The sequence below is a fragment of the Haliotis asinina genome, chromosome 6, assembly GCF_037392515.1.
Source record: "Haliotis asinina isolate JCU_RB_2024 chromosome 6, JCU_Hal_asi_v2, whole genome shotgun sequence".
NCBI lineage: Eukaryota > Metazoa > Mollusca > Gastropoda > Lepetellida > Haliotidae > Haliotis > Haliotis asinina.
This window is the reverse complement of record NC_090285.1, coordinates 25,640,826-25,656,043: the sequence shown is the minus strand read 5'-3', so window position 1 is coordinate 25,656,043 and position 15,218 is coordinate 25,640,826. Positions and strand designations below refer to the sequence as shown.

At 40.4% G+C, this 15,218-nt stretch overlaps 2 protein-coding genes across 2 annotated transcripts; both read left to right on the top strand.

Moving 5' to 3' along the window:
- The first annotated feature begins 1,622 nt into the window (after nucleotides 1-1,622).
- On the top strand, nucleotides 1,623-2,726 carry LOC137287772 (ankyrin repeat domain-containing protein 50-like). The gene has a single exon (XM_067820159.1). It carries the CDS (start codon nucleotides 1,623-1,625, stop codon nucleotides 2,724-2,726), a length of 1,104 nt encoding a protein of 367 aa, XP_067676260.1.
- Nucleotides 2,727-2,844: 118 nt separating this feature from the next.
- LOC137287771 (protein fem-1 homolog C-like) lies at nucleotides 2,845-3,336 on the top strand. Its single transcript, XM_067820158.1, has one exon. It carries the CDS (start codon nucleotides 2,845-2,847, stop codon nucleotides 3,334-3,336), a length of 492 nt encoding a protein of 163 aa, XP_067676259.1.
- Nucleotides 3,337-15,218: the final 11,882 nt, after the last annotated feature.

Genomic DNA, 15,218 nt, shown 5'->3' with positions numbered 1-15,218 from the left:
TACCATTGATTATCAAATATAAAATCAACTGTTCTCGTCACGATATGGCTGAAATATTGCCGATGTGAGGATACACTTGTAACTCAACTCACTCACTCACTCTCTATTTTGAGATAAGATCCATCCTATGCCGTTTATCAAAAGTTCTGTATCGACATATTATGAGCCTGTCATTATGGTCCTATATCGGCCTACGTTTAGATACGGTCCACCCAATATCTGACGTAAAAGTCCCATACTGGCATATTTTGAGATAAGGCCCATTCTGTGCCTGTCGATCTATATCGATATATATTGAGCCAAATTCCAACCTATGGCTGTCGTACAAAGTCTCTTATTGGCATATTTTGAGATAAGGTTTATCCTATGCCCTCTTGTTAAAAATTGTTTATCGACATATATTGAGCGATGTCTTTTTACACTGACATAGTATACCCACTTGTCTGTAAACATGAGGCCGCGTTGACATTATATTGATAGTATTGATCTCTAAAGGTCCTCACTGAATCCTGTGGATCTAAGGTTTGCCATCAGAGTTCGCAATGTTTGGATGACGGCTGTGGAAAGGTCTGTGTAGAAGGTAAGTGTATGAATCAGAGGAGTAAACCATGAACTGTACAAAGACACATCACGTTGACCATCATCATCCTCGGAATCATCAACACTGTGTCCCCTTTTACTGCCAGAGTTACACCAGGAACTAATCACAGGAACCAAGCTCTCAAATCATCTGCAATAGCTGATAATCTCACGTATAAATTTCTTCAGACCACAGGTGTTTGCCAAGGGGTATTTCTACAGACTAATAACAAGTACAATTTGATGGAAACTTAAATTCTTCTCCAACGTCTTCCGTGATCTTCAACTGCTGCCATCAGGATGAAGTAGGATAATGCGGATCATACAGCATTACAAGCAACAGCCACACCTTGGTCCACACGTATTCTTGACCGTAGGGTGAACGGCACTCAGGGCCAGCGTTTCGTCAACTCTTAGGCCATGGCCAGTGAATGCGTATTCGTTGGATTAGCGTTTGTTTTACTATCTGTAAACCCTCACGGCAAGAAATGATGATTGTTCCAGTCCAGGAACACTTACACATAGGAAGCAGTCATTTGCCACGTTAAATCCACCTTGAACCCTGACAATGAAATAACAAGTCAAGGAAATGCTCCTAGTCAGGGAGCGTAGATGTATTTTCAGGGCATTTGGCTCCGATTCTTCCCAAAGCACCAAATTTGGCACATTGGTAGTTTAAGGTATGATTCAAGACGGGCGCTAAGATGGGCGCCTCCTATGGCGGCCACATTGGACTAAAAAACTCCAGCGGTGAAGTTAAATCTCGCACTTATTTATCATAATTGTCACATAAACACTGTGCCAGCCTAATGAAGCACTTACGCCATTATTTCCAGATATAATACGATGTCCTTCAATATTGATCTTGTCCTTTCCAAACTGCCGTCCACGATTTACATAGAGTTTAATGTTATGTTACAGGTCCATCACTATGTGACCTTCACAACGCCTCAAAGACCGGAGATCTGGCAAGGGTGAAATTCCTACTGTCACAGGGACAGGCGGACGTTAATTGTCACGAGGGGACTGGTAAAACCCCGGTGATGTGGGCAGCCAGTGAGGGACATAGAGAAGTGGTGAAACTGCTTGTAAGTAATGGAGCTAACGTGTCACACGTCGATAGATTTGGCATCAACATACTTCATGCAGCCTGTCTTGGAGGAGATAAAGAGGTGGTGAAGTATATCCTTTCAAAAAACACGTTGGACATAAATGATAGAGTACGGTGTGGTAGAACAGCTGTGATGCTGGCAGCAAAGAACGGACACCAAGACGTGGTGGAGTTGCTTGTAGGCAAGGGAGCTAACTTGTCACTCGTGGATAAAACAGGTGACAACATCCTTCACTGCGCTTGTAGGGGAGGAGATGCGGAGGTGGTGAAGTACATCCTCTCACAGGAGATGCTTGACATCAACAATCTGGGGCCCCGCAAGAAGACTCCAGTGATAGTGGACATTAACAAGAGGGGATGGAAGAGGAGGACACCAGTAATGGTAGCAGCAGAACAGGGACATAAAGAAGTAGTGGAATTACTTGTAAAACATGGAACTGACCTGTCTCTCAAGGTTGCTAGCAACCTACATGGTGCCTGTTACAGCGGACAGTTTTATGCAGTGAATTGCGTCCTCTCACTAAACTTGGTGGATCTAAAAAGGGGGGGATGGAAAAATAGGATACCTATGATGGTAGCAGCAAAAGTGGGAAGTAAAGACATTGTGGAATGGTTACTGAGGAATGAAGCTAATCTCTCACTCAGAGATGAAGAGGATCAAAACATTCTTCACCTGGCGTCGCACAAAGGACATGTGGACGTTGTGAAATATGTACTGTCACTGAACTCAGTGGGTATAAACAGCAGGGGAATGGAAGATAGGACACCTGTGATGGCAGCAGCAGAAAATGGTCAAAAAGAAGTGGTGGAACTACTCGTAGAACATGGCGCCAATCTGGTACTATGTGATATGGATGGGAACAACATCCTCCACATAGCCTGTTACGAAGGCCATCTTGATGTAGTAAAATATCTCCTCTCACTAAACTCAGTGGACATTAACAGCAGGGTTTTTTTTGATGATGACACCAGTGATGGCAGCAGTAGAAAATGGTCACAGGGAACTGGTGGAACTACTCGTGAAACATGGAGCTAATCTGCTGTTACGTGATATAGATGGAGATGACACCCTTCACTATGCTTGTTACGCAGAACATATTGAAGTTATGAAATATCTCCTCTCACTACACTCGGTGGACATTAACTGCAGGGGGATGGAGAAGAGGACACCAGTGATGGCAGCAGCTGAGCATGGCCATAGGAAAATGGTGGAACTACTCGTGAAACATGGCGCTAATCTGTTGTTAAGTGATATACGTGGGAACAACATCCTTCACTGTGCGTGTACCGCTGGACATTTTGACATTGTGAAATATCTCCTCTCACTGAACTCGGTGGACATCAACAGCAGGGGGATGGAGAAGAGGACACCAGTGATGGTAGCGGGTCAGCATGGCCATAGGAAAGTGGTGGAACTACTCGTGAAACATGGCGCTAATCTGTTGTTAAGTGATATACGTGGGAACAACATCCTTCACTGTGCGTGTACCGCTGGACATTTTGACATTGTGAAATATCTCCTCTCACTGAACTCGGTGGACATCAACAGCAGGGGGATGGAGAAGAGGACACCAGTGATGGTAGCAGGCCAACATGGCCATAAGAAAGTGGTGGAACTACTCGTAAAACATGGAGCTGATCTATAGCTTAGCGATGAACGAGGTGAAAACAATCTTGATTTGACTCGTAACGGAAAACTTTTCAGGGTGGTGCATTATGTCAAGTGAGTGTGAATCTGGATCCAAAAAAGTCATGTACCTAGGAAGGTTTCAGCAGCCGATAAAATAGATAGGCGACAAAGACAGATCATTTATCATTTGGACAAACTTGCATCACGAATGCTTATATGTGTCAGGTACGGTTTGGTCCGGTTCAGGGTGCTGAGAATTCTGTCTTTCAGGCCAAGCAGGCTCTGTTTCATGTTTACAGATCAATGACATCTCCCCCCGTCGTTACCATTTCATTCTGTACCTAAAATATTTTATTCTAAATTTTCTCCGATTCTCTTATACGAACAGAGTTTGGGACCATACATCAAGCAATGCAATCCTTGGTGATACAGGCAGACGTTATCCATCTTTTATAGTCGTTGTATTACATAATGGTGCAGACTTATTCGAATCAATAGATCAAGATATCCCAGGGCTAAGAAATATGCTGAAACATTTTGATGAACAGAATAGATTTATTGGGTTTCTCGTATTCAAATATTATTGTTTGAAAATGGATTTTCGTACGTATGGTTCATTCAAGATTGCTGTAGTGTTAACGTTTCGTGAATTTGTTTTCACAAAGGTGCAGAGACATACAGTTTCAAAACTGGCATGGTAAGATCTCAGAGGCATCCTTTCTAAAATATCATAGTGGTTTTAAATATGTTTTGGATGTTGAAGAGTGTAATCTTGAATTGACAAAAGACCTGTAGAGGGTATGCTGTATGTTTCGCTAGTCACCTCATAAACTGAAAGTTCAGTTAGCTAGACTTAAGTGCTGTTATAACCCCAATAAACTGTTGTGTACAAATGTCCCCTGGAGTTCATTGAAGACGATTATCACGTTTTATTTATTTGTCCTTGTTAAAAGGCAAGCAGAGAACTGTTTTACCTGAATACTGCTATAAGAATCTGTCCCCTTTAAAATGTATGATACACCGGTATGTGCACTGAGTGCAATTGTTCATGTATCAGTACCAAATCTCAAATACCATAAAACTTGTCACTTGGTATATTAGTGTAAAGCTAAGGAAGTGTAACAGGGCCACGGTGAAAAATGGTTTTAATGTCACGCCTTCGTGGGACATACTCTCTTCTACGTAGGACTTAAGATCTCTTACGCAGGACTTAGTATATCCTATGTAGCTACAGAATGAAATGACAACGAAGGGAGAGATGTAGAAATGCAAGTCAGTGAATATTCATGACACTTACGCAGTGTTACAACACAGTGTTTTAACACAGACGAATTGCTGTATGTGTCGACATGCACAAGGACAATGCCCCCCCAAAATTGAAATGTGGAACATTTGTGCCGACATATTATATTTAAAGTAGTTACATTATGTTTCACCGAAAGAACTACTGATGTAAAACTGTTTTGGGGGCGATAAAGAATAACTGTATACACACCTTGTAACTTTTGCATAACTATGAGATACTTGCACTATTTTGGGGTTCGGCTCAATCAGTACCTGTAATTGTTAGCCAGACCACATGGGAAAGTGCGTCATTATTATTCTGTAAATCATAAAAAATGTATTAGACCATCCTCTTTTCTTCTGTGCAGCAATGGCTGTTAAGTGTGCAAGATATGTGATATGGAAAAGTTACTTACACAGCTTGTGTCACTAGGAATCATATTTGTACTCGTGTACATGTCATGTATTTGCTCTGAGTAACATCAGGGATATTGTAAATTTTCGAATGTAGAATCTGGATGAAATAAAGAAATTCATTTATTCATTCACATCACTATCGACAATAGTATACTCTACAAAAGGACTCAAGCAACTGAAGGCTGATCACCATGCTCGGGACCATGCTGACCGAAAGTACTTTGGCTACTGCCATGGACCACAGTCGGATTTATATCAAAGCTTCAGCAGTTGGCGATTTAAGTTTAGCTGAAATTAAAATGACAAAAATAGTACATTATAAACATCTGGTAAGTTTAAATTTCCTTTGAAAGTTTCGGGTCTCTTGAGCACAATACTTTTACAATACTTTAACCACCTCGGGGGATACAGCCATTAACAATCTAAAGCGTTTTACGTACACTGATACCCCCAGAAGTAAATGTACCAATGGCAAAGAGCAAATGGTAAATGCGTTTACATGATCAATGATACTGGGAAATGTTATGGTAAAAGTAATAACAACCATTGATGAACCACATTTCATACTGAAACATGGAAGTGTACAGACGTCAGTTCCAATCCCGACAGTGACATCGATACAGATTCTATTCGAACTGCAATCGTGAGTGTGCCATCGTCTTTCCTCAGAGAACGATCCATATGGGAAAGACCAAAGAGTATAAACTGGTGGAACATAATATTGAAAACATAGACTAGAGAAGCAATCCTTTGTCCCTCAAGCTTTAACTAGTCACAGAGCACCGCATAGCTGTCATCCGCTATTAGCTGCCCACTTCTGTAGAGTATCGGACCGTTGGGAATATTTTCAGAGTTCATAAATTGACAGCGTGTGTGATCATTCATGAGGTTTCTGACTGCATATGCCAAGACGTGTTCCCTGATGATGCTTCAAGAACAAATGGTCAAAGCATTCGCGAACTAAAGGCTGCAGATGATCGTGGGCATCTTTTTTTCATAGATTAACACGCAAATGCTCCAAAATAACAATTCCGAGCTTTGCTTTGCCTGAAAACAAACCAGAATAACCAAAAGTTATAGAGCATTCTCTACCTCATCCGACAATATATGTATCATATACCTCATTTAAATATAACTGTAAGGGCATTTAATGGGAAACAAATTCAAATAAACAATCAAATAAAGAAACATTCAAACAATCAAATAAACAATGATGCTGGCATGACCAATATCGCTTTAAATGTGTATGTATTTACTCCCATCACAACTGATTGTCACTGATCCATGTCTCGTTCTTTTGCCACTGTAAGGATCTGGACTATTACCCTCCAAAGTACTAGTATCTGGAGACACAGCACTGGTACCCTTTTATGCATCGTAACCATGTGCAAAGGACGTTCCTGGTATTGGAAGAGGTTTTAGACCATGACCTGGACCAAGTGGTGTTTGAAGTTTGAAGTCGACTGTTCATGATGAGCACCAACATACGTAACTGATGATCCCTCTCAGCTGCTTTCTATGTTTCTTCTATTTTCCATTTTTTACCGCTCAAACCTTCGTTTAAGTCTTTCGTCGTTAGTCTTTCTATTTCAAGATCAAGCCTTTTCTTCTCAAGTTCAATCTGTTGCTTTTCAATCGATTTATATGACTTTGTAAATTTGTCCATGGCAAGTTCAGGTGAGGTCTAAAGACGACTGTTACTGTATTTTTTCCTCTTTCTGCGTATTTAAGGCTTTTGTGTGTACACCACTTCTTTCATCCAGATTTTTTCTGCGACGACCTCATCCGTGACACCATCTTGGTTTTGTTGTCTAAAATGCTCTCCATAGTCGTTCTCATGGTCAGCATCAAGTTTGACATCAGGAACATCAAAATCTTGATTGGTCATTTCAGAATCGATCTCGGAAGTTGGTACTGACTTATGTGGCATATTCTGTACAACTTTGCCGGTGAGATGCGTTAAATATTAACTCACTCACTCTCACTGCATTGTGTGTAGGGTTTTCTCCAATGCCTTCATGTGTTTGTCACACTGACTGGCGGTCTTTTCAAAATCCTTGTCATGCATGAGTTTGCTAATTTTCCCGTAAACTGCTGTGCCCGATTTGGAAGGACTGTCAGATTGTATCTGGACATGCATTTCAAACTAGATACTTATGAGACACCTTGTTTCATCATCTGTCCATGAATAACGCCTGAATTTTGGTGGCATTTTGCGACGCAGTAAGGAAACGTCTGGCTGGAGTCATGCATACAATCTATTTTCAGATTTCCTTTTTCAGGAGGCTCATTCCAAAACATAACAAGGGATGAAAGGTTGGTTTGTTTAACTCCAAGCGAGAGATAGTCTAAATTTAGCAGGGAGTGAGGGGCTGATGTACTTGCCTCCAAGAAAATATTGTCAAAAATGCAGTTACATGAAAAAAAATGCCCACTCGGTCAGTATTTATCTCACGGGTGTTCGAACTTGTGTTTACGTGATGAAATTTGTCTCTAGGGCGACAAAGTTTACTCCATGGGCTGACTGCCCCGTAGGGAATGTAAACTGGGCTTAAGGAGCAAATCTCAACTACCAATCATTAAAATACATCAATCTGTAAAACACGCGAATCCGCCCGTTAACTCTATTTCTGTCATAATTCAAAAATAAAATGTCAATAAACATCATTAAAAAGGCCTAATGTTTTTTTACACTGAAATAGTTTTCCTGTCTATTTTTCAGGGCAAGGAATGATAAAGTATTGAATTCAGTGACGTGTGGCACCAATTCTGTGATATATGAATAATTTCATGTCTTTACATCTAACATTTAGATCTTGGTTACCCATGACTGGATGTAGGTGATGGAATGAGACTCCTAAGTGTTGTAAACGTTGCAGAAAGGTAGTGTAACTGTTAGAGCCAGTGCGTTACTCTGTACAACATGCTAGTGTATCCGTTGAAGCCAGTGCGTTGCTTAATACATCATGCTAGTGTATCTGTTGAAGCCACTGCGTCACTCAACACATGGTTGTGTATCTGTTGAAACCAGTGCGTTACTCAGTACATGGTTGTGTATCTGTTGAAACCAGTGCGTTACTCAGTACATGGCTGTGTATCTGTTGAAGCCAGTGCGTTATTCAATACATGGTTGTGTATCTGTTGAAGCCAGTGCGTTACTCAATACAACATGGTTGTGTTTGTGTTGAAGCCAGTGCGTTACTCAATACATTGTTGTGTATCTGTTGAAGCCAGTGCGTTACTCAATACATTGTTGTGTATCTGTTGAAGCCAGTGCGTTACTCAACACATCATGCTAGTGTATTTGTTAAAGCCAGTGCGTAAATATATACAACATTGTTGTGTATCTGTTGAAGCCAGTGCATTACTCAATACATGGCTGTGTAGCTGTTGAAGCCAGTGCGTTACTCAATACAACATGGCTGTGTAGCTGTTGAAGCCAGTGCGTTACTCAGTACAACATGATAGTGCATCTGTTGAAGTCGATACGTTACTCGAAACAACATGGTTGTGCATCTTTTAAAGTCAGTGCGTCAATCAATACAACGTGGCTGTACGTGTGTATGTGTTGAAGCTAGTGCATTACAAACAACAGCATGGAAGAATATCTGTTGAAGCCATTGTGTTAATCAATGCAAAATGAGAGTGTGTCTGTCGAAGACAGCGCGTCACTCAATACAACACGGTAGTGCATCTGTGAAGTCAGTGCGTCACTCAGTACATGGTAGTGAATCTGTTGAAGCCAGTGCTTTACCCAGTACAACATGGTTGTGTATCTGTAGAGGTCAGTGCGTTACTCAATACAACATGACTGTACGTGTGTATGTGTTGAAGCTAGTGCATTACACAAAATACCATGGAAGAATGTCTGTGGAAGCCAGTGTGTTAATCAATGCAACATGGAAGTGTATCTGTTAAAGCCAGTGCGCCATTCAATACAACACGGTAGTGCATCTGTCGAAGTCATCATGGAGGAATGATGTACTCCTGCGCTGAAGACACAGCAAACATATTACTTTACCATCCTAATCCATATCACTATAAGATATTTACTCAGCTCGCCCACCGCGCGCATATTGTTTATCCTTCTGATTCAAACTGAGCCTAACAGAACACAGTGAATACATAAACAGTATTATAATCAACGAAGAGTAACAGCAAAGTGTTTGTGACAAGTTGTAAGTTTATTTGCATTCGAAGCCTCATGGTCCATAGTGTTAAGATATAAAAAGCACCACACAGTGCACAACACCTACAATGCCATGCTACTTAACAGGAAGGATTTCTTTGGCGAAAATGATATTTTCTTCACAAGAACAGAATATGTTGTTGACATTAAAGAGACAAATTTATCATGAGATAGATTGTTATGACATTTTTGTACAAAAAATGTTCTCTTGCAATAAGGACATTACAGGAGGAAATGAAATTCATCTTCAACAGATGCTTCACTACATTTCGAGCATATCAGATAGATATGATCTTCACTACAGCATAGTAACTAAACATTCAATGTATGCGATGCACAACAAATATTATAGTACACTCTTACGAGATACTTGGACTGGAACAGCTCTTGTACATACGTCTTACAAATCATACAGTGTGCAAGATATAGTTGTATACAGTGCACGAGTACAAAACATGATAGTTTTGTTTTGAAACAACAGTTATATCGTCTTTGTTGTTAACATAATGACATCACTGACAAAGGTATCAACGCAACTCAACTCAAAATCTTTTATTCTCATAAAACCACTCTTGGTGGTTCAAGATATACATACATTACATAGACATGGAGGAAAGATGGAAGAAAATGCAAGCATAGTTTTACAATATAAATACAACATTGGCACACTTTACAACATGATCCTATAATTTTTTTCACACTACTCAACTAGGTTTACGAATGTTGCGAAGTTTTCTTGATCGTGCAAGGTTTTGCTTCAGGAATATGTTTTTATAAGACTAGGGAAAGATAAGTATTAAATAGGAATGTGTGTCTTCCTTTGTTCAGTAAAAGTTTCACATTTAAATAAATAATGAGTCAACTAAAAGCGGTGGTCACTCAGGAACAACTGAGTTGAGACCAATTACGAGGTGTGAAAAAGCACGGTTCATGGCATGGGTGGGAAGCTCAGGGCATACATCAGAACTACATCAATAATTTAAACATGTAAGGCTGTTATACAAGCGCAAGGTTTGCGGATATGGAACATTTTAGTCACATACCTTGCTAGATTATTTGAAATAGTAGTACCCTGGCTGGACAGTCGTTGAATGACTTTTTATGTGGATGGATAATTATGGTAGTATCTCTCACCTGTGTGTATAAGGGCATATTATCAAGGTATTGTATTCATCTTCAAGGCCAAGGCCACAAACCGGACACATTGCATCACTTTTCGTCTTCGAAACGGGCCGTCTTTATGATACAATTTTTAAGTCGTAATTGGAACAATGAAATTTTGTAACACAGCGTCGCAATTTAGATGAATTGATGTGATTTAAATGTGGCTCCATTTGGAAGGTAGTCTTGCAGGTTCAGTAGGATATTAACATTGAAGATTCGTGCACACGATGAGACCAGTCCTGCATGCATACATCCTCAGTTCTTAGTGTTCTCAATCTGACAATTTTCAGCCAAAATTTTATAAGACGTAGATAAATATGAACAAAATATGACGTGTGCCCGCTTCGCCCAATACTGCGACATTGGGAGAGAGGGAGGTTTGGAGATTTATAACTTATTTTTCATGTATTTGTAATAAAACCCTAAGCCTGTTTCCTATCTCAGCTTTGATAAACTTGACCTTTCAGGATTGATGCCACCTGAGAAGTTAACCATGAAACATTTACGGGGTTATGAAATGTATAGGATAGACAACATTTTTCAAGTATACCTTTTACATGTTTGATCCAAATATCACATCCATTTTCCGTAGCGCCTCTGATAAGTGCATAATCATAAATCAATTCTGATAGTTTGGCGCAGTTCCAACAGACTGTAGCCTATACCAGTAACAGATTACCCTTTTTTACCCTTATTATATAAAGGGGTACTCTCCCTAGTTCCCCACATGTCATATCAGTTGGAGTAGAGTAGCGGAAACCAATAGTTAATTTAGGAAATTTCAAGTGAATCTTCTCCATAACTTGTACATTTTCATATGTCCATGTCTCGTACCCATAACGCAAAGTCGGTAAGATCATAACATCAAATGCTTTCAGTAAACAGTCTGACATAGACTAAATCGTCTGAAATAGACTAATAAGTTTCGGAAGTAATTCGCCATCCGATCGAAGGTTATGATAACATGGTTTTATAAACAGTTCTCTACATGTCTTATAATGAGGACATAACAAAAGGAAATGGAAGCCTTTTTCAACAGATTCGCATTGCCGTACTGCACACATAAATACCTTCTACCAAAATCTCCTAAAATGGCGTTGCTAGAGGTACGCCTAGGAATACAAATATATCTCCTCAAAAAGTCACTCTGTATCTTTGCTGTCGTCGACCTAAATGTTTATCCCAAGATCTCCGAACTATATAATATATGGAGCTCATGATCAGTCGACATTCGTAGTTTCTCAACAGTATTAAATGATTTTCAGTAATGTTCTTGTCCATGAATGCCATTATTTTGCTTGACGTTTAAAGAATATCTAAGACTGATGTAGACTTTCCTTTGGCATACTATTTGAACGCATGCAATAGTCATATCGTGAAATACCGGAAACATTCATTTTGTGAAGTGACTGAAGGAATTACATATTTTATGCCATCACTGAACTGGAATGTCTTAACCAACTTAATGGCCAACCAATCAGTTAAAATATGACATAGTGTGACCAGTGTGTCGTAGGTGCCAGATGAAAGGAAGGGACTAATGACAAATAAGGCATTGTGATAGCAATAACGCAACATAATACGGTATATTCAATCACATCCAAACCTTCAAACGAAAATAATATCACTGCAACAACCCACATTAAGTGAGTGAGTAACGAATTATGTCGCTCTTAGCAATAATCCAACAAACTGGAACAATTTATGTTTATGTCATTTTATTGTATTGCATGGTTATCAAAAATACAGCTCTACTTTCTTTGAATTATCAAAGATGAAAAATGCATTAACTGGCGATCTTCACCTATATGAACCCAAATCGCTCCTACCCAAGAAAGGAAGAGACACGCGTGACAGTAAAGCACCATGGTTCCTAAATGTAGAAACAGAACCATTCCACAGCCAATGGTCTAACCTAGGCAAATGAATGGATGCAGTCAACTGTTCGTCCAATCAAAGCTGAAAATACTACGTAGTTAAACGCTGGTATAACTAATCACAGTGAACTTCGAGAGGTATTTAGCAGTTGGTGTGCTGAACAGTGTTAGTGGGGACAGTTCTATGGATATGCAGCTTCTTTATTATAATATAAGCCACGTTTTGGTGTAGACACTGTTATCAAGCACGTGATGTACAATACTGTGGGATTTATATATACATGTACAGTATAGACAAGTGGTGGGTTCCTTTGTTTGTTATATTCAAAACAACTCTACCAAAAAGACTTCCTATTCTTTACTACTTCTTTGCCTATACGGCACCCGTGAACGGCCACCTCCTCGTGGTGGGTGCTGGGTAACGCAAAGAGCCGTTCAAACCCCCGTGTGGACCCGGGTCAACTAGGTCCATAGCACCCCATTGCTGGTTGCAAGGAGCAACCGAATTGGGCAACCTGTTTGCCGTGGGTTGCGTCCCGTGTCGGTGGAGGACGGTAGTCTGGTGGTTGAGGGCAGTAGGAGCCTGAACCGTGTTCCTGTTGCTCAACACACCACTTCGACCCTTACTTCACCTAGACGGGTGGTAGAATCGGCCCGATTCTATCAATCGGCTGGTCACGCCAAGCCCTGTGTATGGACTTGTACGTCACCCATGTACGTTAAACATGTACGTTTAATTTGAAAATGTTTTACATTTGGACTCGGTACATTTATACATATCAGATGTCAATGATTTGCAATGTGATGTTTTGCTCTTTGCCTAGAGTCTTATGCCAGAAGGCGGTGGCTCATGGGCCAATCTGGTGGATTAGCTATTTATAACTTTTCTGCTGGAGTATATCATCCGAGTATCCTTGGTGCTGCAAGTTGGAGACCCACTTGTTTTTAGCATTGTCCTTGTGATACTCCGTGGTGGGTGGGGAGCTCGGATGATGAACCTTAAAACACTAACTATGGCTTCCGAAACCCCTATGACCAAGGAAAAACGTCCTCTTGACACGGATCCTGATATTAATGATCAAAGACCGTCCACATCTATTGACTATTGGCCACGTTTTATAGTACTTGAGACTGTTGACAAGACTCCCTTGAAGCTGAACCCTTTTGCTGTTTCAAAAGGCGTACAAGGCATAGCAGGAGATGTTAAAAATGTTAGACGTTTGCGTACAGGTTCACTTCTTATTGAATGTAGTAAGAGACAACAGGCAAATAACCTCCTGTCAACTAAATCTTTTGTTGGCATTCCCGTATCAGTCTCTGCCCACCGAACGCTCAACACCAGCAAAGGCATATTGAGAGACCGAGCCCGCCTTTTTGCTGATATGCTGGAAATTGATATTGCCTCAGAGATGAAGGAACAAGGTGTGTTGTATGTGAAACGTTTCACTACCCGTAAACACAATGAGATCCAACAAACAAACACCTATTTGTTTTCTTTCTCTACTCCGACTGCTCCTAAATCGATAAAGGCTGGTTAATGTCATATCAAAGTGGAAACATATATTCCGAATCCACTGAGATGTTTCAAGTGTCAGAAGTATGGGCATGGCGTCAATACTTGCACATTGTCTGTTGTGTGTGCTCACTGTGGTGAGAAGACACACACAACAGAAGATTGTGACAGTAGTTATAAGAAATGCACTAACTGTTCAGGAGACCATTCCTCTTTTTCAAAAGAGTGTCCAGTATGGAAGCAGCAGATGGAGATCAACAAACTGAAATTTACTCAAAATATTAGTTTTTCAGAGGCAAAACAGCTTGTTCAGAGATCTGAATTAACAGAAACATATGCTTCAAAAACTAAGACATCATCTGAGGCGACGAATAAAGCAACCAGATCAACTTCAGGCTGTCAAACAGATTTGACGTGGGTGAACACTGATTCCCCACAGACTTTTGCACCTGCAATATCTACACAAACTGCTGAGCCACTTCCTGGCACGTCTCAAAGTCAGCCAGAGCCAGATCGTGATCAAAATTTGTTATCTCAGTCTACCACAAGGTCTCAATTGTTGTGTAACGTGCAACAAACTGCTAAAGGCAAAGGTAAACATAAGCCGGATTCTTCCCAAAAACAAAGCGGCAGAGCCCCAAAAGGGTCCGAAAATAAGATTAAACTTTTCAACAAATATGGATCACTTGAGGACATGGACGTGTCCGAAAATGTCCATTTTAGGGCACACAGCTTGTCGCCCACCAAAAAGATACGGGGTAGATCCCCAATAAACCCCCCCCAAAAGATAGTTTACTCTCACAATATTGTACAGTGGAATTGCAGAGGACTAAGGCATAATTATAATGAGTTACAGTTATTGGTCCAGGATTGTACGCCGTCAGCAGTCTGTCTGCAGGAGACTTCCTTAAAGCAGACAGATGTTTTTGAGCTACGTCATTTCAATGCTTATCATTGTTTCTCAACTCCGGGTGACAGAGCCACTGGAGGATCTTCAATCTTAGTCAAGCAGAATGTTATCCATAGCCCCATTTCACTCACTACTAATCTTCAAGCAGTTGCCGTCCGACTCACTTTACATGTTACTCTTACATTATGTTCTTTGTATGCCTCACCGTCTACACCTCTTCAGAAAACCGACCTTCAAACCTTATACGATCAACTTCCCAAACCGTGTATTATTATGGGAGATTTGAATGGCCATAACCCACTCTGGGGCGGTACAACTACGAATACTAAAGGTAAACTATTAGAAGAGTTCTGTTCCGATAACGATTTATGCTTATATAATGACGGTTCTAACACATATTTACACCCTGGGACAGGGACCTATTCTGCTCTCGACTTGTCACTCACAAATTCAGAACTACTAAATGAATTTGAATGGTCAGTCCACAATGACCTCTGTGGAAGTGACCATTTTCCTACTATACTAAATTCTGTAACTCCATCTG

Coding starts and splice junctions, on each gene's coding strand:
- LOC137287772 (XM_067820159.1), top strand. CDS start 1,623: ATGTGGGCAGCCAGTGAGGGACATAGAGAAGTGGTGAAACTGCTTGTA.
- LOC137287771 (XM_067820158.1), top strand. CDS start 2,845: ATGGAGAAGAGGACACCAGTGATGGCAGCAGCTGAGCATGGCCATAGG.